The sequence below is a fragment of the Paramormyrops kingsleyae genome, chromosome 17 (genome assembly GCF_048594095.1).
Source record: "Paramormyrops kingsleyae isolate MSU_618 chromosome 17, PKINGS_0.4, whole genome shotgun sequence".
In the NCBI taxonomy this organism is placed as follows: domain Eukaryota; kingdom Metazoa; phylum Chordata; class Actinopteri; order Osteoglossiformes; family Mormyridae; genus Paramormyrops; species Paramormyrops kingsleyae.
The window spans coordinates 6626670-6653064 of NC_132813.1; the positions used below are offsets into that span (position 1 = coordinate 6626670).

A 26395-nucleotide genomic window follows, 5' to 3' on the forward strand; every position below is an offset into this window, starting at 1 on the left:
GGATGAAGACCCTCCCGGTTATGAAAGCCAAATTGCTTCCAAAAATGCTCCCAATTATTAATAAGGGTTATGCTTTACCCACCTTAGGGAGGGTAGCCTACTATGGATTACATCCCCTCTGTGAAAGACTGATAAGTGATCAGAGACAATTATTAAATGTACGTTTTTTATTAACTGTGGTGCTATTAGTTTAAAAATTGTAACTGGCATCCTGGGTCAACACCATGACGAATTCTGGCGGGCAATGTGATCAAAAAATGAACTTTTACCACAGACGTGGCATTGAGAAATTACTCCGTTTTTTTTTAAGTTGACGATCCCCCTGTTTTTTGGATTTTTTTTCCACTCATTCGTCACAACTTTTTCTCAGACACATTGTATGCCGTTATAGCGCCACACCTCCACTCTGGTTATGTCCCAAATCATAATTTCATGATCAGGTTCCCAGAGGAAATTAAGCATTTCTTAAATATCTGAGATAAAGAATTTTGCCGGAATTTATTTAAATTAATTTATTTAAATGCTGTCGGAATTACTTAAAACGTACACATGTAAATAGTGTTTCACTTTCATGCTGAACAGAGAAACGAAACGGAAGTGGGCGTAAGCCATGCCGTTTGGAAACTTTAGATACTGAACTAGTTGTTTCCACATCCTCGGACTTAAGCAACTCAGGAGTATGGCACATTACAACCAGCAACCGTTTTTTAACCCAGTAAGTAAAATTAAATATGGCTTTAGAAAGCATTCTGTTTGAAGGATATATGGTGGTGAGCAAAAAAAGGCGAGAACAATCGAAATTATTTTCTTCTGTCTTGTCATACGATCTCCATAGTTTCACTTTGCATTTAATTCAGTATTTCAATGTTAGACTACGTGATTTCGCTCCTTTTGACTTTACAGTACGATTGCCAGTTACACCATCTGACGTTATGCGCCCGTTTTTTCACAGACTGTCCCCTTCACCGGTTCTATTCAAGGTGGACTTCAAGACGGGAAAACAATCACCATTACCGGAAAAGTTAAAGAAAATACGCAGAGGTTCAGTACTGAAATTGACTTGATTGAAGTCTAAAACGGGTGCAAGTGTTGGAACTAGTTGTAAAGGTATATGGGGGAAGGGATCGTGTCCTCTGAAATGCGCATAAAATCTCATTTCTGTATCTTGTACTTTACGCCAGGTTCCATGTGAACTTGCAGTGCGGGTCGAGGGCCGGAGCGGACGTAGCGCTTCACTTCAACCCGAGGTTTGATGATTATCCCGAATACGTGGTCCTGAACACCTACAGGAGCTCAGCGTGGGGCACCGAGCAGCGAAAGTACGAGGCTCCTTTCCCTCGGGGCTCCACATTCACACTGACTATCATGGTCAGTCGTGAAAAATACAAGGTAAGAAGAATAAAACACGCTCTCATTACCATCATATATAGAATAGATCATATAATTATTAATCTGTTTACTGTGTTACAGCCGATTTTAATTTATACGGGGGGGTTGGGGTAGTAAAGGGTCATTCCTATTTTTTTTGTGGTGGGGATGCTGTAAAGCGGTTTGAGACGATGTAATGTTGTGATAATGCGCTATACAAAAATAAATTTGTTTGTTGTTTGTATTATATGCACATTTCATGCCCCATCAAAAATTCCGTAAAGTACTGATATTACTTGGTTTGATTTTATGATATTAAATAAATAGACCTAGAGGTTAACTGTAATTAGTGTAATTACTTCATCCTCAGTTGATGACCAATGGGAACCACTTCATGGAATATAAGCACCGCATCCCCTTCGGTCAAGTGGACACCATCGCAGTGGATGGTGGAGTTGAGCTGGCCTCCATCAGCTTCCAAAATCCCACGGTGAGCTAACGGGCAGGTGGCTGTCAGTGTCGGCATCTATCCATCCCTCTCTTACATGTTTTGTCCCCGTTTGGCCAGCAGGTGCTGCTGGCCATCCAGTTTCCTCCTCTGCCTTATAGCCCTTAGCCCTAGTGTGTCTCCCTGTTTCCCTGGCAGCCATTAAGGGATGAGCGTGCGGCTCAGAGACTGTACCCTCCAGTCATGGGTTCGAGGCTGGCTGGAGGACTGCCTCATCTGTTATTTCACATATTTTTCTGGTCTTGTTTCCTAGTGTCTGTTATTACTTATCTTTGTTTCCCCATTTTAAGTTATCCTGCTTGTGCCCTGTTTTATTATGTTCTGCATGCGCAACTGTTCCCAGTCTAGTGCTTCCTATTGTTGTTGGCCTTTAGTGTTTGTTAATGTTTCACAGTTCCATGCTTGTTAATTGCAATCCATCCCACCTTTGTTGACCGTAGTCCTTTTGATTATTTTATTTGATTATGATTTACACCTGTCCCTTGTTTGCCCTGATTCTCTTTGTGTATTTAAGTGCTTGCGGTCCCTTTTTTGTGCTTTTCCCTGGTGTGCTTAGTGTTATTAAACCCCTTTGTCTCTGAGCTGCTCCGTGGATCCCCACTGTGACAGGCGGCAACCTGAAACCTGCGAAATGGGACTCGCTGCGCATTGCATTCATTTGTAAGATCTGAAAAGAAATGAGTTTTGTCGCGTGACATTAAACGCTAATGGCGTTTTTTTTCCCTCTGCAGGCTCCACATATGCCACCACAGCAAGCATTTCCTGTATGTATCTACTTGGAATGATTTTACCGAAAATGCACAGATGATCAAATCAATGTCAGAATTGACATAAAGTTTCAATGCTTTAATTGTTGCCAATCGCCTGACACATTTGCGCTTCAGTAATTTCCAAATGTGTAAACTTAAGGGCAATTTCACATATGGCAGCGTGTGAGTAAAACTGGTGTATCATGCAAAGGCAGTGGTTTCATGCAATACTCGCATGATTTCACAAGCTTTTTTTTTTATTTTCAAAACTATGATTTGGATCATAAATAAGCTGTCTGCTCACCACTGCTTTCTCTAAAATTTTAAATGTTTTTTTTTTTTGGTGTGTTATTGTAAAAACGGTTTTATTTTCCGAGCTCATGTGTTGTCATTGACAAGACATACTGAATAGTTGTTTTTTTTTTTTCTTGCTTTCTTTAGTCTTACTGTGCTCCCACACAAGCTTTTCCTGTAAGTATTCACACGCTAACAATGCTAACTGAAGGAGTGCAGTGGCGCTCTGCAATACTTGGCTATCAAACACACAGAAAAGATGTCGCTAATTTGAAGGGTGTTTAATTCTAACAATTTTAGCTGCTGGTTTAATTGAATTTCATTACCGAAGCATGACAGTCAGCTTCAGTTTTTTTTTCCATTTATTTGAGTTGTCATCTGTCACATTAGTGTTACAATGAATATTTTTTATAGTGATTTCTCATAAATGAAATGATCATCATGGCTTCTGGTTCATGGTGCATCGTCCAGTTTCTGATCATGTGATCATGATTGCACGTATGACTGTCTTAGTGTTGGCACGGTGGGTCAGTCTTTAATTTATCACTGATCCCTGATACCAAATTTTATCCGTGACATTCATCTTGGGTTCAGCTCACAACAGCCATTTCTGAAATTTTACATTTTGACTTGCAGCACAACTTTTTTTCTTCTTCACGTTATTGTTAAAAGAGTTCATGTGTTGTGTCACTGACCAGACATTTAATAGTTGTATTTTATTCTCCCTCTCTTTTAGTCTTACTGTCCTCCTCCACAAGCTTTTCCTGTAAGTATTCACACGCTAGCAATGCTAACTGAAGGAGTGCAGTGGCGCTCTGCAGTGCTGTCGTTAGATGTCGTGAGACGCCTTAGGGCAACTGGGAAGAGAACTCTATGAAAAACAAAATGAAATTAACCATTTACAACAAGGGAAATCATATTGGAGAGACAAATACTAAAAAGTGAACTAAAGATACTGTACAATTGTGTTCGCTTCTAATGAATGCAAATAACGGTGTGTTACATAAATATTATTTCAGTGAAGTGTTTAGTGTGTTAACGTATGCAGACCTTTTGGTAAATTATTAACAAAATGACTTTCTTTACTATTTCAGCCACAGTATGGTGCATTTCCGGTAGGTACCACAATTTAGCTTTACTATTTAACACACAGAAAAGACACCGCTAATTTGAAAGATGTTTTCTTACCATTTTTGCAGCAGATTTAATTTATTTACAAAATGATGACAGTCGGCTTTCTATTTTTTATGTGTTTGAGTTGTCATCTGTCACACAGGTTTGACAATGGAGATGTATTTTTATATAGATTTTTCATAAATGAAATGATAGGCTCAGTTTGTCGTGGCGCAGGCAGAAATGAGGGTGACGATACACTTGCAGCTCAGAGGCTAAAGGGGTCTTATTTAAACAATAATAGGACACGCGGGGAAATCACAAAATAAAAGGGAGCACAAGGGGTCAGAACTAAACTTGAGAAAAAACATGAAAAGAAAACCACTAAACTAACATGCAAAGGGAAACAGGCAACACTAGGAAGAAACAGACTAACACACAGCAACATTAGCACAGACCTAATATAATGGCCAACTGGGTAAATGAACTTAGGCAAGAAATTAAATACACCTAGAAATCAGGAGCAAACAAGGAACAATTAACAGTTGCAAACAGTAACACTAAACATGAAACAAAGAGACATAGAAAACACTGAAGCTAGGAACACTAACCATACACTAGGAATTACTACATTAGGAAACTTAACTCGGGACAAAAAATACACACAGAGAAAACCTAAGACCAAGGAAACCGAAACAGAATATAAACACTGGAGAAATGGAAACCCAAATAAACACTAAATATCAGATGAGGCTAGCCATAGGCCAGCCTCGAACCCGTGACCCCTGGGGTTTACAGAGTGAACCACACATCATAGTCCAGGAAACAGGGAAAATGCATCAGGAAGACTAGGAACCAAGACAGAGAGGGGTAAAGGTAGCATGACCAGCAATGCCTGCTGGCCAAATGGGGAAGGGTCATAGAGGGTGGGGTTGGACGGTCCAGACCCTGACAGTCTGGCTTCTGGGTCATGGTGCATTTCCTATTTTCTGATGAAATGCAATGCATATAATCATGATTGCGCATGTTTGTTTTAATGTCGGCATGGCAGGTCAGCAGGTGGCGCTATAGCTTCAGACTAGAGGTCTGCAACAGGGCAGGACGCTCACGGGACGCGGCACAAAAGCTTGCGGCGCGGGTCTGCATTTGAGAGTTTCTTGCGGGAGCGGGACAGAAATTTGTGGGAGCGGGATGAAAAATCAGTCCCGCACAGACCTCTATTTGGGACGCCGGCAGAATGGAAGCGCAATGAGTGCTCTGACTGAGGTTGGAATAAATGCAGAGCCGCGCCACAAATTTCAATGTTTCCCTATATTTCTCTCATTTTGACGGTGAAATGTTTCTATTGAGACTGTTTAGATATTTTTTAATTCTGGTCTGTAGCCTAGTTAGAAACGTTGTTGGTTGTATTTTTTTGTGGAAAACCCTTATATAAAAGACATCTTTAATTCGCAGCCGGAGTCGTGCCCACATAATATAGACTATGTTTCATAAATTCCTGTAAGTCAGTTAGGCAACAAATAAATTTGGTACCTTATTTAATCTTTATAAGCCAAGATAGGGCTTTTCTAAACTTTTTTCGCTTTATACCATTGCATGTATTTAGCTGTTTCTTTCAGTGTAACCAGGAAACGATACTGATTTTTGCTGGCACATGCTATGTATCAGATATTGCTGTCAGAAAAGCAGCTAAATCCTCAGCGTTTGGTCTTAAGTGACTAGGACAGTGTTTCCCAAAACGGTCCTCGGGGAACCACAGACAGTCCACATTTTTGCTCCCTCCCAAGATAAAACATGGACTGTCTGTGAGTCCCTGAGGATAGTATTGGGAAGCACTGGACTAGGACATCCTGAATGGCAGCCAAAGTGCATCACGATGAAATGAGTAAATATTGTGGGCTGGTAGAAAATTATTTGGCCCCTCTCTCTCCCTCCCTTCCTTCCTCCCTCTCCCCAAATGAGCAAATTTTCAAAACTCACCCAGTCCATTTTTGGTGTTTTTTTGAGACAAGACTGCAAATGACCTAAAGTCAGGCTTCCTCGTCGTATGTTACAGTACTGAAAACCAAAACTCACTGAGTCCTCATGCAATCCAATGAAGAACTTTTATTAAAGAGTGAGTTTTGGAAATTTTGCTCTTCAGTTACCAATCTGCTCTCATAGACTAGAACTGAAAGTTTTTTTTTTTTAAATTCATCTTTCTGCATATTCCTTTTTCAGGGCTACTTTTTTTGCACATATATATATTTTAAAGGTGAAGGTAGAAATTTTCTTTCTTTTATCCCAAAAGCTTGTCAAGATTAATTCATGGGAAACATAAAGAAAGGTCACAATCAGATATGTTTTTGTTATTCTGTCAGACATTACACATCATTTGAAGAGGTGGCTAAGAAAATATCCCCTTACAGAGATGTAGTTGACTTTGTACCTGACTGTGATTTAATTTAATATTGTTCCCGTAACTATTTTACAGGCCATGCCTGGATATTCTCCCTCCTTTGTAAGTACACCCCCCTCGATTTACCATCCAATAACCATCGTTGCCATGGTGCTCACATCACAGTGGGCGTGGCCAGAGTGTCCTGGTGACACCAGTTGTTTTTTGTGTACCCAGGTCATTCCGTACAAGGCCACCATACCTGGTGGACTTTATGCAGGGAGGAACATCACCATCCAGGGCATGGTCCATGCTGAAGCTAAAAGGTCTGGTGCGAGCAGGATCTCACACCTGTGTGACACAGGATAGGGCTGTCAGAATGCAGTTTCACAAGTTTAAGTAGTTAATCTCCCGTGACATTGACGAGTCACTTTTCACTTTATGCACTGGAAGCAGTTTTTTCAGCCTGATGTCATTGCATCAGTTCATAAGAAAGGCTTCCTTCTCTGAATCATAGTGTTTCGTCCTCGAACAGGTGATTGTAGGTTAGAGGTAAGGACACAAAGGACGGGAGAAATAAAAATTAATGCCTTGTTGACATCTCTGCTCAGGTTCCACGTCAACCTGCGCTCCCAATCTGGGATCGCCCTGCATTTTAACCCCCGCTTTGATGAGAATTTAGTGGTGCGCAACAACCTTGTGCAAGGCAGATGGGGCACGGAGGAACGTTCCGGAGGCATGCCCTTCAGCCGAGGCCAGACGTTCATGGTAACGGGCGCCACCTCTACTCCTTTCCCATTGAATTTGCTGGAGGTCTTGTGTCACAAGTGTACTGTGGTTGGATACTGAAGCATCTTCCAACTGCTTCTCCAGTACAGGTTCGTGGGGAGTCTGGAGCCTGTCCTAGGCAGCATAGGGCACAATGCAGGGGTACATGTGCCACCCCCACAAGACAGAATAAATAGTTATACTGAATGCAACCCCAGTTGGGACGCTGTGTAAAATGTAAATAAAAACAGTATGCAGTGATTTACAAATCATATAAACCCATATTTAATTGTAATACACGCTGAATGCGGTTTGGCATCGTCCTGCTGAAATATGCAAGGCCTTCTCTGAAAGAGACGTCGTCTGGATGGCAGCATGTGTTGTTCCAAAGCCTGTATATATCATTCAGCATTAATGGTGCCTTCCCAGATGTGCAGGCTACCCAGGCCATGGGCACTAATGTACCCCCATATCATCACGGATGCTGGCTTTTGAACTGTCTGCTGATAACAAGCTTCTCTTTAGCCCAGAGGACGCAGCGTCCATGATTTCCAAAAAGAATTAGAAATTTTGATTCATCAGATCACAGGACAGTTTTCCATTTCGCCTCAGTCCCAACTTAAATGAGCTCGGGCCCAGAGACGTCGGAGGTGTTCCTGGATCGTGATTAGATATGGTGTCTTCTTTGTATGGTAGAGTTTCATCCTGCATTTGTGGATGAAGCAACGAACTGTGTTCACAGTCAGTGGTTTTTGGAAGTGTTCCTGAGGCCCATGCAGTGAGTTCCACTATAGAATCACGTCTGTTTTTAATGCAGTGCAGAATGGGGGAACCAAACAGCGGTTAGACTGGAAGGTCTGTCGTTTCATTAGCAGGAACATACAAGTAAGGCAATGAGGGGATATTTGGCAGGGATGATCATTTAATTTACAACTCCCTAGACCAAAGATTATTTACACTTATACAATGGCAGTCAAAGGTTTGGACACACGTACCCACAGAGAGATTTATTTGTACTGTTCTCTACATTTTAGAGTAATTATAAAGACATCAAAACTATAAATTATGCACTGAACAAAAATGTATTTTAAAAAAATCAATTTGTTGACGGGGGAGGCAGCTCTGTGGGTTGGGACTCAGAAGGTCACTGGTTCAAACCCCTGGGTCAACAGAGTGATTCCACCATTGGGCCCTTGAGCAAGACTCTTAACCCCTATCTCTCCAGGGACTGGCTGGCCCTACTTCCTCTGCTACACCAGTTCAATGAGGTGGCCTCCTGGGATGCTTTTCCAGCTGTCCTGAAGGAGCTCCCACACATGCTGGGCACTCATTGGCTGCTTTTCCTTCACTCTCTGGTCAAACGGCTCCAAAACCATTTCTACCATGTTTAGGTCAAGTGACCAGGTCATGCGATGTGACAGATTATTACTCTGCCGGCTGCTTGGTATGTCCAAACTTTTGACTGAGGTCATTTTGGGATCTTTTTTTGGTCTCTGCTCTGGAGTAGGTACTTTTTGCTTGACCAAGAACTACTGGGTGTGGCTTATGCTAATAAACTTTGCTGATTGGTTGTCACCTGGAGGTGTGAGGAAAATAAGTAGTGGAGCAAAAACTGAGCAAGTGTGAAGTTTAACCTATGAGTATCTCCCATGCTCATTTAGCATAAAACTGGGAAAGCAGCAAAGGACAGTCGCCAAGAAATACAAAAGTTCCCAGTCAAGTTGACCCAGGAACTAAGCTCATGAACTTAGGTCGGAAAGTGACTGGTGTTTCCTGCCTTGTTCTGTTTTTCGTTAAGCTCCAGGCTTCTCCCAGTCCTGTGGAGCCCTTATGAATGGATGAGCAGAAAACATTACTGCCACTATGGATATTAAAAGCTACCAATGATTTAAATGTGATAAACTCAAGTAACCTCAGATAAACAGGAAGCCGTGTTACTAGTCACGCTTTGCTTCTCTGTCTTCAGATATCTGCTTCTTCTCTGAGGTCTGTTTCTTCTTTTTCAGATGATGATCATGTATGAAAATCAGTTCTTCAGGATTATGGTCAATGGCGTACAGGCATTCACCTTCAACCACCGCCATGGGACCTCAGAGCCAAATGACACCATGGAGGTGGATGGAAATGTCACCTTGACCTCAGTAATGTTCTGAGGAAGACAGACCTGCATCTGCAAGTCAAAGTTGAAATAAATTCAAAAGTAATTGAAATTATCCTTCCATTTTTGCCAGAGGCTTTGACTACGTTTTCTTTCATACATAATACAATATATTTGTAATCTATTTCGTAGATGCAATGTGCTAGACATTTTTAATCTACATTTTAGAATTTTATTTGCATTTTACCATTTATATAAAGATTTGTTAAACATTTGCTTGCTGCAAGATCCAAGAACACTTCATTTATGCTGCTTTTATACAGTATGTATACACCTCTCATTTGTTGGTAAATGTTTTTATATGACTTTACTATCTGCCATGTTCAAACTGTGACCTGTCATTTCATTTGACCCTTTAAGGTCCAGCTCCATTAAATATCTACAATTCATCTTTCCTGCATAATTGGTTTTGCCTGTAAAGGATTTCATCTACCAAACCATTATACCCACGTTACTGGTGATCATACTGGTGAGGAGATTCTGCTGTACGATCTGCTAGCCCAAGTACTCATACTCCTGTCCCGGTGTTGATTCGCTAGTGCTGTTGCAAAAGTTCACCTCCAGAGGGCAGTGACAGTCCACATTGGCAACTATCAAGCCATTTCTTCCATCCCTAGTTAATTAAAGAACATTTTAAAACAAATTTGAGGAAGCACTTCTTTACACAGCGTGTAGTTAGAGTATGGAATAGTCTTCCTGCTAGTGTAGCGGAAGGTAAAACCCCGAGTTCCTTTAAATCAGAGCTAGATAAGATTTTAACAACTCTGAGCTATTAGTTAAGTTCTCCCCAAACGAGCTTGATGGGCCGAATGGCCTCCTCTCGTTTGTAAATTTCTTATGTTCTTACATACTCATGATGAATAAAGTGCTATTTCATTTCAAGTGTCATATGACTCAGTGTGGCACACTGGTGCTTGAACTGTGCTCCACACCTTCAAGGCTGGGGGTTCGAATCTTGTCTGTGCTTTTTCTCTCACACCTTGTTGAGTTTGCATGTTCTCCTGCGGAACAAAGACATGCAGTTTGGTTATTTGGTATCTCTCGGTCCCCTGCAATGGACCGACCTCATTCAAGATGTACCCCAGCCTATACATTACATTACCTAATGCTTTTATCCAAAGTGACTTGGAAAGGTTAAAATTTAAGTGTACTCACTGGATTTTGAACCCACAACTTTTTATTGGCCGCACAACCTTCTACTGGGTGAGCTACAGATTTCACATGCTTTCTTTATGTGTTATATATATAAGGAAAATGTCGAGCTGATTAAAGTACTCATAATTTTACAGAGTAAAATAAAGTATGAAGAAATGGGTTGATGTGTATGTGTTTGTTTAGATTTGAAATATTTAGCAGATGCTATTTTCCAAAGCCATGTACAAATGACCCAACAGCACATTGCAAAAGCTCACGCTATCATATACGGGTTGGCCACCCGCCCCCGCCCCCCCCCCCCCCCCCCGGCCAAGAGCTGGTGCAAGTTACTGCAGAGTACAAACTAAACCTAATCTGAGTGATCACTTCAAGATTGCTTTTTATTGTCATTTCAACAATATACGTGGTACAGTACAAAGTGAAATGAAATAACGTTCCCCGGAACCATGGTGCTGCATAAAAGGACTGGGAAAATGAAAAAAAATGTAAATTGCACGTATGTAAGGTAAAGTGCACGTGTGCAGACAAAACAGCAAAAACAGCAGGTAAACAAACACGAGACAAGTGCAACAGTGTGTGTGTGTGACTCAGTCCAGTCTCTGTGTGTTTAGAAGCCTGATGGCTTACGGGAAGAAGCTGTTGCAGAGTCTGGTAGTGAGGGCCCGAATGCTTCGGTACCTCTTACCAGATGGCAGGAGGGTGCGTGGGGTCATCCACAATGCTGGTAGCTTTGCGGATGCAGCGTGTTTAATGAATGTCGGTTATGGAGGGGAGAGAGACGCCGATGATCTTCTCAGCCGTTCTCACTATCCGTTGTAGGGTCTTGCGGTCTGTTACAGTGCAATTCCCATACCAGACAGTGATACAGCTGCTCAGGATGCTCTCGATCGTCCCCTTTTAGAAAGTGGTGAGGATGGGGGGTGGCAGAGGGGCTTTCCTCAGCCTCCGCAGAAAGTAGAGACGCTGTTGGGCTTTCTTGGCTATGGAGCTGGTGTTGAGGGACCAGGAGAGGTTCTCCACCAGGTGAACAACGAGGAATTTGATGCTCTTGAAGATCTCCACAGAGGATCCGTCTATGTTCAGCGGTGAGTGGACGCTCCGTGGTCTCCTGAAGTCAACATTCATCTCTTTTGTTTTGTCCACATTCAGAGACAGGTTGTTGACTTTGCACCAGTCCGTTAGCCGTTTCACCTCCTCCCTGTATGCTGACTCGTCGTTCTTGCTGATGAGACCCACCACGGTCGTGTCATCAGCGAACTTGATGATGTGGTTTGAACTGTACATTGCTGCACAGTCGTGAGTCAGCAGAGTGAACAGCAGCGGGCTGAGAACACAGCCCTGAGGGGCCCCAGTGCTCAGTGTGGTGGTGCTGGAGACGCTGTCCCCGATCCGGACTGTCTGAGGTCTATCAGTCAGGAAGTCCAGGATCCAGTTACAGAGGGAGGTGTTCAGGCCCAACAGGCTTAGCTTTTCTGTCAGGTGCTGAGGAATGATTGTGTTGAATGCTGAACTGAAGTCTATGAACAGCATTCGAACATATGTGTCCTTTTTGTCCAGGTGGGTGAGGGCCAGGTGAAGGGTGGTTGCGATGGCATCGTCCGTGGAGCGGTTGGGACGATAGACAATAGACCATAGTTACATAACCCCAGAAGAAGATACTCATAGTAGCTGTGATACAAATCTGGCTACTGATCAGCACCCAGTACCACGCAGGAGCTCTGATTACAGAGGGTATCCTCAGTAAAGGCTACACATGCTGAGAAAACTAATCCCACCTGCAATGTGCAGCTTACTGGCTATGGAACATCCCCCTGACTGTCTTGTAGAGCCCTCCTTAAATACCAAATATCAGCACTTATAAAATGACTTTCTATCATTCACAAAATGCTTTTCGTCCACAAAATGACTTTAATTCACAAAATGTATTTCATTCACAAAATGCAGTGCTGATATCAATTCTGTACACAAAATGAAACATTCCTTTTCATTTCTGTACACAAAAGAAAGTGAAGTCTTTTTACTTTTGTGGACAGAATGCAGCAAGGCACTATTTGATTTTGTCATTAAATAATGTGTTTTGTGGCACAAATTGTATTTTTGTACACGAAAATGAGTGCCTGTCACATGACGCCCCATAGTGGTGGATACAGTATACACTCAGTGACAAAAAAGTTGTAATGGTCCAATTTGGATATAATTTACTACGCTTGCAGATCAGCGATAGGTATGTAAATGATTCAATTTGCAAGGAGCTGGCACGTCTAGTCACCAGACACAGAAGATGCCTTACAGATGCATTAGACAGCATTACCAGCACTTGGTGGAGTTTGATAGGGGTTGCATTGTGGGTTTGCATGAGGTTGGGTGGTTGTATCGTGCAATTGCCTGGCACTACAGGAGGTGGCGCCAAGCATTACAGAACCCCACGACATCTGCGCAAGCCATCTGAACACAGGTATTGGACTCTCTACAACACCATATGTCATCCTGCACTGTGTCTCTATAACATGCATGACTATGGGTTCACCTTTCCATGCATAGTCTGCCGTGATTGGGAGGCATGGACTGATGTCGAGTGGCGTCGTACCATGTTCAGCGATGAATCTTGGTTCTGCATTACCCCGGATGACCATTGTGTGTGCGTATGGTGGTGCTGAGGAGAGAGGACCAATCCTACCAATGTTGTGGAGAGACACACCGGAGTTACTCCTGGCATCATGGTGTGGAGAGACATACTGTAAGGTGACTTCAGGTCATCTCTAGTACTGATTTGGGGGACCCTGACAACACGGCGCCACGTCAGTGACATCCTGTGTCCGAATGTCTAACCCCTCCTGAGACAGCACCCTGGTACAGTCCTTCAACAGGACAAAGCCCATCCAAACATGGCACCTCTGTCTATGGACTGCCTGCGTCATGTTGAGGTCCTCCGGTGCCCAACCAGGTCCCCCGATCTTTCCCCAGTCAAACATGTGTGGCATCAGCTCAGATGTCAACTTAGACCCAGTGCCAATCTGCAGGATCTCAAGGGCCAGTTACAACAGCTGTGGGCCGACTTTACGCAGGAGAGAATAGGCCCGGGGAGGGGGGGGTGCCAAACCCTACTGACATGGGGCCAACAGTGTGCCAATACTGGCAAATCTTTTGTCCATTTAATCTGATATTATAATGATTGTGATACAGTCACATGACCTTTTACCACGTGCAGATGCATTACTTTTCCAACCCCTCCATCTGGGTACTTAACTTTTTTTGCTACTGAGTAGGCCTATATTTTTTTAAAGAAGTAAGATATGCCAGCAAAAACGTAAAGCGGAACCAGAGTAACTCATTAACATTAACTATGTGTGCAGTTGTGTAAGAAACAGCGTCATGGTTATACAATGATATTATTATTTAAAGTAAAATTGCTCTGTTACTTTCTCACACGAAGGTAAGCATTTATTTGCGGTAGGGTATGCGGACCCTCCTGTCTCCTCCCTAACACGGCCCTGCTGAGCCACGCCTGTTGCTTGTTACTTCTCGTAGGTCCTTGTATTTAAGTACCTGTTTGTCTCGTCAGCCCCAGTCCGGTCATTGACATCGTGCCTGCCTTTTACTTTTGCCTTTCTTGGTTGGAAGTCCACCCGTCTGTGATCCTTCGTGATCCTTTCGTTTCCAGTCTCTGTCCATTTACAGCAATAAACCTTTCCTCTTTGTTTCACCACCACGCCTGCCCTCCAGTCCTTAGTTCTTTACGTCACGACACCACTACGCAGGTAAGCCCAGGAAAACGAAACTTCGGGAAGCAGAAGTGAGGTATAGCCTTAGGATAAGTTGCGTTTAAACCTGTATCACTTGAGCAGCTGTTATACAAACGATGGCGTATCGCAACCAGCAACCGTTTTTTAACCCGGTAAGTAAAATTACATATGGCTTTAGTAAACATGCTATTTAACGGATTTATAGTGATGGGCAAAATATGATCTCCGTAATTTTCACTTTGCATTTAATTCAGTATTTTAATGTTAGACAATGTGAATTCCCAGCTTTTGACTTTACAGTATGACTATGCCAATTACACAATCCGATGTTAAACATATCATATGTCATCCTTAACGTATCATACTAAATATATCATCACGTATTTCCACAGACTGTCCCCTTCACCGGTTCTATTCAAGGTGGACTTCAAGATGGGAAAACGATCACCATTACCGGAAAAGTTAAACTAAATGCGAAGAGGTTCAGGACTTAATTTGACTTGATTTAAGTCTAAACCGGGTTCTACTAGTACAGGGTTTCCGCTATCTTTAAAGTCGTTAAAAAGTCTGAAATTCAATAATCTGAATTTTAGCCCTTAAAATGACAGAGGCCAACGATTTTGACAGGTCTTAGAAATTGACTGGATTATTAACTAAAATCACGAATCCAATTATAACTGTCTGCAGTTTACTGCTGTCGGAAAAAAGTTTACAGCAGGCTTCACAAGTTTAAAATCGCGCTCCACGCGAGTTCAGCCTGTAAACCGCTGAGTAGGCTACCCCGGAATGAGATAAGACATTATTAAACATTTTTTCATATTACAAGTTATGTATGGGTAATTACCTGATACATTATTTTTCTTTGCATAATGTTTAAGTTGCCTACGTTTTTCATTGTTATTTTGTCCTTTGGGGAGTGTAAAAAGCATGATTTTCATTGCTCCGTCACTACTTGGATACATGTTATTTGTACTGCATTATTGTCTCTTGTGAATTAGTCTAACACGTCAGTATGCCTTTCATTCGAACGAGTACCGCACTGTACAGCACTATATAATAATATACAATGTACTTTATTATTACTGTGTGGTAATGTCTTACTGTGCGTAATTTATCAGTTCAACTTTACCATACGCATGAAGGCTACACGGAAATCACGCTGTGTATGGGGTCCGCGGGTGGTTTGTTGTTATCCGTTGTCTTAAGATCGCATCACCCGTGTCTACGGGGAGGCTACTGTACTTTTATAAAGCTGCATTAACTGAAGTCTCGCTTTTAAATTTGCTTTGGGAGAAAAAATTATTACGCTTTAACGAATCGACAAAACCAAACCAACATGGAACCAATAATTACTACCTGCTAACCATTAACTGTGTAGCCCAGTTTTATCGGAGCATGCCCAGTTAGTTTTGCGATATGGTGTGTGGGCTACTGTGGCCGTCTCCTCTCAGCAATAATAATAATAACAACAACAACAACAATTAATTAATTAATGTTTGTTCATGATGAATGTGAATAAATTAATTTACTTTGCCAGTATTTCCGGGACTCTTATCTTCCTTCGCATCCTTCGTACTTTTTTGCCAGCATGGATGTGAAATATGTCTTAAATTGCGATCACAATGGTTTCAAAATGGTCTTAAGTCTTCAATTTAACTTGTTGAAACCTGCAGAAACCCTGTACTAACACAAGTCGTAAAGTCATGGGGAGAAAAGGGATTGTCAGCTGAAATGCGAGTGAAATCTCATTTCTGTATCTCGTACTTTGCTCCAGGTTCCATGTGAACTTGCAGTGCGGGTCGAGGGCCGGAGCGGACGTAGCGCTTCACTTCAACCCGAGGTTTGATAATTATCCCGGATACGTGGTCCTGAACACCTGCAGGAGCTCAGCGTGGGGCGCAGAGGAGCGAAAGTACGAGGCTCCTTTCCCTCGGGGCTCCACGTTCACACTGACTATCATGGTCAGTCCTGACAAATACAAGGTCAGAAGAATGAAACCCATTACAACATCAGTCCATGCCTATATGTCATTACCATCACATATAGAATAGATCATATAATTATTATTCTATTTACTGTGTTATTGCCGATTTTAATTGCTATTGGGGGAGTCAAGAGTATATTATATGCACATTTCATGCCCCATCAAAAATGCCTTAAAGTACTGATATTACTTGGTTTTATTTCATGAAATCAAATAAATAGACCTCAAGGTCAACTGTAATTAGTGTAATTACTTCATCCTCAGTTGATGGCCAATGGGAACCACTTCATGGAATTTAATCACCGTATCCTCTTCGGTCAAGTGGACACCATCGCAGTGGATGGTGGAGTTGAGCTGGCCTCCATCAGCTTCCAAAATCCCATGGTGAGCCAACAGGCAAGTGGCAACCTGAAAATTACTGAACAAGACTAGCTGCACATTGAATGAATTTGTAGGATCTGAAAAGAAATGTTGCGTAACATTAAATGCTAATGGTGTTTTTTCCCTCTGCAGGCTCCATATATGCCACCACAGCAAGCATTTCCTGTATGTTTCAACTTGGAATGAGTTTACCGAAAACGCACATGATCAAAATGATTAACTTATGTTGCCCAAGAAAATGAAAATGACTTATACTGCATTGTCAGGATTGACTTAAAGCAGAGGTGTCAAACTCTGCACATTTTTTGAATCGTTTAATACACCTGATTCAACTCCTTCTGCTAATTATCATACAGCTCTTGAGCTGAATCATTTGTGGTGGAACAGAGAAAGAACTAAGCTACACAGGGCTCCGGCCTTCTAGGACTGGATTTGGGCTTCCCTGACTTAGTGTCAATGCTTTGGTTGTCGTGGATCACCTGACACTTTTGCACTTTAATAATTCTCAAATGTATAAACTTAAGGGCAATTTCACGTATGGCAGTGTGCAGACAAAACTGGTGTATCATGCTTTCATAATTTTTTAATTTAAAAAAATTACCATTTTGGTTCTGCTCACTGCTGCCTTTTTCTGAAATTTGAAACTTTTTTTGGCCATGCTATTGTTAAAACAGTTTTATTTTCAGAGTTTATGTGTTGGGTCATTGACCAGACTTACTAAAAGTCGTGTTTCTTTGGTCCCTCTCTTTTAGTCTTACTGTCCTCCTCCACAAGCTTTTCCTGTAAGTATTCACACGCTAGCAATGCTAACTGAAGGAGTGCAGTGGCGCTCTGCAGTGCTGTCGTTAGATGTCATGAGACGCCTTAGGGCAACTGGGAAGAGAACTCTATGAAAAACAAAATGAACCATTTACAACAAGGGAAATCATATTGGAGAGGCAAATACAAAAAAGTGAACTAAAGAAACACTACAATTGTGTTTGCTTCTAATGAATATGAATAACTGTATTATTAACAAAATGACCTTCTTTACTATTTCAGTCACAGTATGGTGCATTTCCGGTAGGTACCAGAATTTAGCTTTACTATTTAACACACAGAAATGAAACGGCTAATTTGAAAGGTGTTCTCTTACTGTTTTAGCTGCAGGTTTAATTGAATTTAATTACCAAAGGATGACAGTTAGCTTACTATTTTTTTGTCTGAGTTGTCATCTGTCACATAGGGGATTGTTTTTTTGTTGTATTCATTTCTCATAAAAGAAATGAGAGGTCGGAGATGGAGATGGCACGTCCCCCCCAGTATTCAGATGTGCTAACATTGTCCCCCTCAATATATATTATAATTACAGCCTTGGTCTCCCCCAGTGATTATTCCATAGCTAGAACCTTGCTCTAGACACGGTAAAAATACCTGTTTTTAGGCACCATAAAGTGTAAACATGCATTTTTCTGCATCAACACGGGACAAATGTCCGTGTTAAAGGGTTTTCAGTACTAAGCTATACCAAGGGCAGGCTAATACTTCTCTGTTTAAGGGTTAAAGGGTTCAGTCTGCAATGCAATATACTGGTTCCTATATGATATTTTGGCTTTTAATAATAACCACTGAAACGAAGAGGTTCACTGTGTTGTCTGATATGCTGAATTATATGTCTGATTTGGAGCAAGTGAAGTAATAGGAGCAAAGTAGTCAGGGCCGGAGTGGGACTGAATTTCTGACCGTGATTTCTGACACTGTTTCCATTAACATATCCATTATCAAGGCTGTTGAACGCAGATTCTTGTCGCCTCATCAAACAAGGCACGACCCAAATGCAGACTGCGTTCAAACAAAACCGTACATAGGGGGTGTTTATTAAGACAAACAGGTCGGGTTCACACACGTTGACAGGTTACAGCCGATTTATACTCGACACTCACAACGCGTATGTGTACACGTCATGGTCGCTACGCATTTTCTGTATTGATTCCATGTATCGTAAGTGCACCTATGCAAGGGAAATATGGCTAATGTACCTGACTAACAAAGGAGCAAACACAAGGCAGCTGTTTAAAGCCACGTCTGAGGGGAAATGAGGGGATTAGACGGGGTTAATATCAGACATTCATGGCATGGAAATGTTGTCAAAGTGCACATCATGTTGTGAGACCAGGACGAAGGACAGTGGAGCAGGTGAGGTGGGGAGCACAACAAAAGGGGCTTTATTCAAACTCAAAAGAACCAAGCAGGGAAAACAACAGGCAACCTGAGAATCAAGACAGAGCGCAGACAACAGCGGGGCAGAATGGCAATGATGGAACTGGGCAACACAGGATCGGGAAGCACTTAAATACAGGACTAATGAGGGAACAGACAAGAGGCAGCTGGGAGTGGTTAATATGAGGGCTGGAACATGAGGTGAGACCAACGAGCACCAGGTTTATTTAGCTTGTTAGAGTCACACCAGGGAGGAAGCAGGACATGACACATCATTAATCTTCCATGCAAATTCTGAAAAAATAAATTGAGTGAAAAGTTAGTGATTTATTAAAGATGTTTTGCACAGATCATATATTTAATGTACACTTTCATGACACTTTCAAGCCACTCCATGCTGTAATAGCAGAGAAACGTGCCTGTAAAAATTACATCAACGCAAAATTAAGGCATGTACCTCCCATCCGAGCAAAAATGTGGCCTGTCTGTGATTCCCCTGAGGAGCAGATTGGGAAACACTGGACTAGGACATCCTGAATGTCAGCCTTAGTGCATGACTATGAAATGAGTAAATATTGTGGGCTGGTAGATACAATTATTTGGGCATTTTGTCTTTTTCAATTCACCTCTTCTACGTTTTTCTTTCCATTTAAAGAGCAAATTTCCAGAACTCCCTCAGTCCTTTCTTTGTGATTTTTGAGATGAGACTGTGAATGACCTAAACTCAGGCTTCATCATCGTATGTTACAGTACTGAGAACCAAAACTCACTCAGTCCTCATTGTAATCCAATGAAGAACTCTTATTAAACAGTGAGTTTTTAGAAATTTGCTCTTCAGTTACCAATCTGCTCTCATAGCCTGACAATAGAACTAAAAGTTGAAGAAATTTCTTTGTTTTGAATTTTTTCTTTTTTTCATTTACCTTTCCCATATTCCCTTTTCAGTGGTACTTTTTTTTTTGCAAAGGTGGCTTGTCAGGATTACTTCTTGGGAAGAAAGGCCACAATCAGATATGTTTTTGTTATTCTGTCAGACATTATACATCATCTGAAGAGGTGGCTAAGAAAATATTCCCTTACAGGGATGTAGTTGTCTTCCTACCTGACTGATTTAATTTAATATTGTTGCCGTAACTCTTTATTTTACAGGCCATGCCTAGATATTCTCCCTCCTTTGTAAGTACACCCCCCTCGATTTACCATCCAATAACCATCGTTGCCATGGTGCTCACATCACAGTGGGCGTGGCCAGAGTGTCCTGGTGACTCCAATTGTTTTTGTGCACCCAGGTCATTCCGTACAAGGCCACCATACGAGGTGGACTTCGTGCAGGGAGGAACATCACCATCCAGGGCGTGGTCCATCCGGACGCTAAAAGGTCTGGTGCGAGCAGGATCTCACACCTGTGTGACACAGATCATTTATATTACATTTGATTTATTTAGCAGATCGTTTATCGAAAGTGAGATACAATTGAGAAAACCAGATCAGACAGTTCCTGGAGCAATTGAGGGTTAAGGGTCTTGCTCAGGTGCCCAACACTGAAATCACTCTGCCAACCATGGGATTTGAACCAACCCCCTTCTGATCACAGGCGCAGCATACTAACCCGCTGAACCACACACAGCCCCATGGTGTGTGTGAGACCAGGATGTAGCTTCACGCATTTAATTAGCTATTTGCACACATCAATGGTGATGACAGTCACTTTATGCATTGAAAGCAATTTTTTCAGCCTGAGGTCATTATATCAGTTTATAAGAGAGGTTTTGTTCTCTGAATCATGTGCTTTGTCCCTTTGTTGATCATTGGGGGTTAGAGGTAAGGAGACACAGGACAGGAGAAATAACAAAAATAATGTCTTCTTGACATCTATACACAGGTTCCACGTCAACCTGAGCTATGGCCCAGGGATCGCCTTGCATTTGAACCCCCGCTTTGATGAGAATATAGTGGTGCGCAACAACCAGGTGCAAGGCAGATGGGGCATGGAAGAACGTTCCGGAGGCATGCCCTTCAGCCGAGGCCAGACGTTCACGGTAACGGGCGCCACCTCTACTCCTTTCCCACTGAATTTGCTGGAGGTCTTGTGTCACATGTGTTCTGTGGTTGGATACTGAAGCATCTTCCAACTGCTTCTCCAGTACAGGTTCGTGGGGAGTTTGGAGCCTGTCCTAGGCAGCATAGGGCACAATGCAGGGGTACATCCTGGATGTGATCGCAGGGCACACAGAATCATACACTTACTCTACATGTGTCAGTTTCTATGTTTTCCTTGTGTCACTGTGGATTTCCTCCAGGTTCTCTACTCCCCACTTTAACTGCAATGGTCACATAACGAGTCCATGCTTGATGCTGGTGTTTGCAAAGTATTTATTCTTTGGTTAGTGTATCTTGGACTATTTGTATTTGAAACTTTGTTTTCATGGTGTTCCAAGCAGAGGTGAAGATTTCAGGTCCAGAGAGTACAAATCCAGACCAAAATTTTGTTTCAACGAACCAGTTGAGTATAAAGAGTCACAGTCACAGAATGATCTTTAAAAATTAAAGCTATAACAGTGTACAACAAATAAATAAATTTTATTTCATGTTTCTGCCTTCTGGACCAACTGTAGAATTCACGAACTTCCCGCCTCCTAAATCAAGTGCATGTCACGTTATCCAAATCACCACACGGTATTAGCTGCATCCACCACCAGAGGGAGTTTTTGGCTCAAATATTGTACATGTGCTCTGTGATACACTGCCACTCCTTCCAGGATGTCTCCTCCCTTGTGTCCTGTTTTTCATTGGATAGGTTCCAGACTCAACATAACCCAGTACAGGAAGAGCCCGTGTGGGAAAAATGGGTGGAATAGATGAGTGTCACTATGAATATTAAAGCTATCAATGATTTAAATACAATAAACTCAAGTAACCTCAGATATGCAGGAGGCCGTGTCACTAGTCATGCTTTGCTTCTATGTCTTCAGATATCTGCTTCTTCTCTGAGGCCTCATTCTTTCTTTTCAGATGATTGTCATTTGTGAAAGTCATTTGTACAGGATTATCGTCAATGGCGTACAGGCATTCACCTTCAACCACCGCCACCGGAACTTACGGCAGATCAGTATCTTGGAAGTGGATGGAAATCTGACCTTGACCTCAGTAACGTTCTGACGAAGGCAGGCGGTTTATCAGATTATATGATAAAACAAATGAAAAAACAATCTAATATATTCCTACTTCTGCCAACTTTACCTGTTTGTGTCCATGAATAAATTGATGTTGAAATTATACTAATTTTTCATTGTTAACCAGACTTTACCAGGAAGGCTTTGGCTAAATTTTTTCATGCATAATAAAACTAAATTTTTGTAATTAGAGATGCACCGACTACAACGTTATGACCGATTCCGATTTTTTTTGCAAGTGTGACCTGCCGATACCGACTTTTTCCGATACCGATTTTCTAAGAACTATAATTCACAGCGTATACAAACAAAAACAAATTTTTCTCCAATGCAAAACTTTATTTTCATAATAAGAAATTAATAGACTTCACAATTTCCAAACTCCACTAAGTTACAGGATCTTCTCTCACTTAAACAGGTCTCAAAATAAAGTAACTGGAAAGAGTTACAAAGAACAATTTACTGAAAGCTAGATGCTGTACTGCCAACTTCATCTGACATTTTCTTTACCAAACAAGAGCAGGTGCAACACATTTAAATAAAACTAAGTCCATTTAAATAAAATATGTCCATAGGTTACAAACCCGAAACTGAAGTTTATATACAGTAAAATCCCGTTATAGTGGACTCTTTTATAACGGAATATCATCTATAACGGACGAGGTCCGCTGGTCCCGGCCGTGCGCCTTTTCGAACATGCAGAAAAAGCATCGGATATAGCAAACTCGCATATAGCAGAATCTTGCTTATAATGGACAAACAATTCGGTCCCCAGGACCGCTTTTAGCTGTAGTTCTGTTCGGCTATAACGGACATACAGGCTCCGCCTACAAGGTGCGTGGCGTGCCGATGATATCCAGCGCAGATACGTAGTCGGGATGATTAATAGTCACGCATCTGGTCAGGAAAAGTTGGGTTACTACATGTACAATATAATAATCTGTACCACAAGTGTGTGTGCTGGGGTGTGGCATGAGTAAATGGTGTCCTGTAGTTGTGTTCTGGGCATACAGCAACTCTGGATATAACGGACTTTGGATATAACTGACTGTTTTGCCAGGTCCCTTGAAGTTATTACGGGATTTTACTGTACTACTCTTCCAAATAATATGTGCAGGATAATATTATTAATACCAACATCGCATGTTATGCACATACAGTTCTTATAGGCTTACATCGCTAGTCAGCTAGATTAAGATCCGGCTTTTTCATACCTTCGAACTGTACAGACATTATAGCGCAGAGGGTAGAAGTTTCGGTAAATTGGTTTTACTCTGTCATAGGAAAAAAAACTTAGCCAGTTTTGCAATTTAATGATTATTCGTTTTCAAGATTATATAACATATGTTTAATAGTTAATTTAAAGTTTACCTCCGATGTTCCGCCATGTTTTCCCCATGGTTTAATTTGGCTTTACATGTATTACAAGTTGCAAGCTTTGCGTTGTCTTCACTCACACAGAAGAAATTCCATACTTCCATATTGTGTGGCCCTGAGCGTGCTCGCGGCTCTGAGGTTACTGCCTGCGCCGCTGTGCGTATGGCGTATGGCGCATGCGTAAAACGGACCCGTTCGGTATTGGAAATACATGAGACTGATCAGACGGTCTCCGGTCCGGGCAGAGGACGCTGAAAAACAGCGGATTCAGGTCCCTGGCAGGCGGTCGGTGCATCTCTATTTATTTGTAATCCATTTTACAGGTATGACCAGTGGCAGAATCAAGCTGTTCGTAAGGCAAGGGCAAAAAGAATAAAAGGGGCACTTATTGCATAATGTTATATTACCTTATATGGCACTGCATCACATTCTATCCACTGGAGGTGCTTCCCTTAGGACAATCCCCCACATTCTCACACATGGACGGACACCCTATACAGCAATGATTTACACTTTACCCCCTGGAGGGGCAGCTGTTTGGGCACTTCATCACATTTTCTTGTCTCGTTTGAGACTATGCGTACCCTTTATAGTAGGGATCCCAGCTCCCAGATCGTAGACCGGTACTGATTCTTGCCCAGTATTCCACGGGGCCACAGAAAGTTGGGGTTTTGAGGAGGGGTTGCTTAATTTCCAATTTTTCAAATATTTTGAATTTTTTGTGAACCATCCATGTTCGCATCTGCAAAAAAAATGAAAAACGTGAGACTGCCAGTCAATCTCACATTTTGTCCATTAGAAGGGCACTCAGTGAGTCACTCCCTCACGTTTTGTCCATTAGAAGGGCACTCACTGAGACACTCCCTCACGTTTTCTCCATTGGAAGGGCACTCAGTAAGACACTCTATCAAGTTCTGTCCATTAGAAGGGCACTCAGTGAGACACTACCTCACATTTTCTCCAGTAGAAGTGCACTGAGTGAGACATTCCCTCACGTTTTGCCCATTAGAAGGGCACTCAGTGTGACAATCCCTCACTTTTTTTCCATTAGAAGGGCACTCAGTGAGACACTCCCTCAAGTTTTGTCCATTAGAAGGGCACTCAGTGAGTCACTCCCTCACATTTTCTCCATTAGAAGGGCACTCAGTAAGACACTCCCTCACGTTTTCTCCATTAGAAGGACACTCAGTGAGACAATCCCTCAAGTTTTGTCCATTAGAAGGGCACTCAGTGGGACACTCCCTCACATTTTCTCCATTAGACGTGCACTCAGTGAGTCACTCCCTTACGTTTTCCCCAATAGAAGGGCACTCAGTGTGACACTCCCTCACTTTTTCTCCATTATATTGGCACTCAGTAAGACACTCTCTCATGTTTTCTCCATTAGAAGAGCACTCAGTGAGACACTACCTCACGTTTCCTCCATTAGAGGTGCACTGAGTGAGACACTCCCTCATGTATTGTCCATTAGAAGTGCACTGAGTGAGACACTCCCTCACGTTTTCTTCATTAGGAGGGCACTTACTGAGACACTCTCTCACTTTTTGTCCATTAGATAGGGACTCAGTGAGATACTCCCTCACGTTTTGTCCATTAGATGGGCACTCAGTGAGTCACTCCCTCACATTATCTCCATTAAAAGTGCACTCAGTGAGACACTCCCTCACATTTTCTCCATTAGAAGGGCACTCAGTGAGACACTCCCTCACATTTTCTCAATTAGATGGGCACTCAGTGAGACACTCCCTCACATTTTCTCCATTAGAAAGGCACTCAGTGAGACACTCCCTCACATTTTCTCCATTAGAAGGGCACTCAGTGAGACACTCCCTCACATTATCTCCATTAAAAGGGCACTCAGTGAGACACTCCCTCACATTTTCTACATTAGATGAGCACTCAGTGAGACACTCCCTCACACTTTTCTCCATTAGAAGGGCACTCAGTGAGACACTCCCTCACGTTTTCTCCATTAGAAGGGCACTCAGTGAGACAATCCCTCACGTTTTGTCCAGTAGATAGGCACTCAGTGAGATACTCCGTCACGTTTTCTCCATTAGAAGGGCACTCAGTGAGACACTACCTCATGTTTTCTCCATTAGAAGTGCACTCAGTGAGACACTCCCTCACGTTTTGTCCAGCAGATAGGCACTCAGTGAGATACTCCGTCACGTTTTCTCCATTAGAAGGGCACTCAGTGAGACACTCCCTCACGTTTTGTCCAGCAGATAGGCACTCAGTGAGATACTCCGTCACATTTTCTACATTAGATGGGCACTCAGTGAGACACTCCCTCACATTTTCTCCATTAGAAGGGCACTCAGTGAGACACTCCCTCACATTTTCTCCATTAGAAGGGCACTCAGTGAGACACTCCCTCACATTATCTCCATTAAAAGGGCACTCAGTGAGACACTCCCTCACATTTTCTACATTAGATGAGCACTCAGTGAGACACTCCCTCACACTTTTCTCCATTAGAAGGGCACTCAGTGAGACACTCCTTCACATTTTCTCCATTAGAAGGGCACTCAGTGACACACTCCCTCACATTTTCTACATTAGATGGGCACTCAGTGAGACACTCCCTCACACTTTTCTCCATTATAAGGGCACTCAGTGAGACACTCCCTCACATTTTCTCCATTAGAAGGGCACTCAGTGAGACACTCCCTCACATTTTCTCCATTAGATGGGCACTCAGTGAGACACTCCCTCACATTTTCTCCATTAGAAGGGCACTCAGTGAGACACTCCCTCACATTTTCACCATTAGAAGGGCACTCAGTGAGACACTCCCTCACATTTTCTCCATTAGAAGGGCACTCAGTGAGACACTCCCTCACAGTTTCTCAATTTGAAGGGCACTCAGTGTGACACTCCCTCACGTTTTCTCCATTAGATGGGTACTCATTCAGACACTCCCTCACGTTTTGTCCATTAGAAGAGGACTCAGTGAGACACTACCTCATATTTTCTCTATTTGAAGTGCACTGAGTGAGACACTCCCTCACGTTTTGTCCAGTAGATAGGCACTCAGTGAGACAC

The 26395-nt window shown here is 42.3% G+C and overlaps 1 protein-coding gene across 7 annotated transcripts; it reads left to right on the forward strand.

The window, feature by feature from the left end:
* The first annotated feature begins 398 nt into the window (after window positions 1-398).
* LOC111849796 (galectin-9-like) lies at window positions 399-22073 on the forward strand. Of its 7 annotated transcripts, XM_023822986.2 has the most exons (12): window positions 455-715; window positions 953-1041; window positions 1182-1389; window positions 1739-1858; window positions 2608-2640; window positions 3067-3096; window positions 3656-3685; window positions 4014-4034; window positions 6506-6532; window positions 6647-6735; window positions 7021-7177; window positions 9184-9724. In XM_023822986.2, the coding sequence occupies exons 1-12, from the start codon at window positions 680-682 to the stop codon at window positions 9328-9330; spliced, it is 987 nt and encodes a 328-aa protein (XP_023678754.2). In that variant the 5' UTR covers window positions 455-679; the 3' UTR covers window positions 9331-9724. The 7 variants fall into 7 exon arrangements, with proteins under 7 accessions (XP_072557559.1, XP_072557561.1, XP_072557563.1 ...); XM_072701458.1 differs by lacking the exons at window positions 953-1041; window positions 1182-1389; window positions 1739-1858; ... (6 more) ...; window positions 7021-7177; window positions 9184-9724 and adding exons at window positions 14626-14714; window positions 16008-16215; window positions 16482-16613; ... (5 more) ...; window positions 20680-20836; window positions 21810-22073 and having other exon boundaries at window positions 399-715; XM_072701460.1 differs by lacking the exons at window positions 953-1041; window positions 1182-1389; window positions 1739-1858; ... (6 more) ...; window positions 7021-7177; window positions 9184-9724 and adding exons at window positions 14626-14714; window positions 16008-16215; window positions 16482-16601; ... (5 more) ...; window positions 20680-20836; window positions 21810-22073 and having other exon boundaries at window positions 399-715.
* Window positions 22074-26395: the final 4322 nt, after the last annotated feature.

Excerpts from the sequence above, each read along its gene's own strand:
- LOC111849796 (XM_023822986.2), top strand. The coding sequence starts at position 680 with ATGGCACATTACAACCAGCAACCGTTTTTTAACCCA. Across the intron at positions 1,390-1,738 it reads TCAGTCGTGAAAAATACAAG|TTGATGACCAATGGGAACCA; the intron begins GTAAGAAGAATA and ends CTTCATCCTCAG. Across the intron at positions 3,686-4,013 it reads CTCCTCCACAAGCTTTTCCT|CCACAGTATGGTGCATTTCC; the intron begins GTAAGTATTCAC and ends TTACTATTTCAG.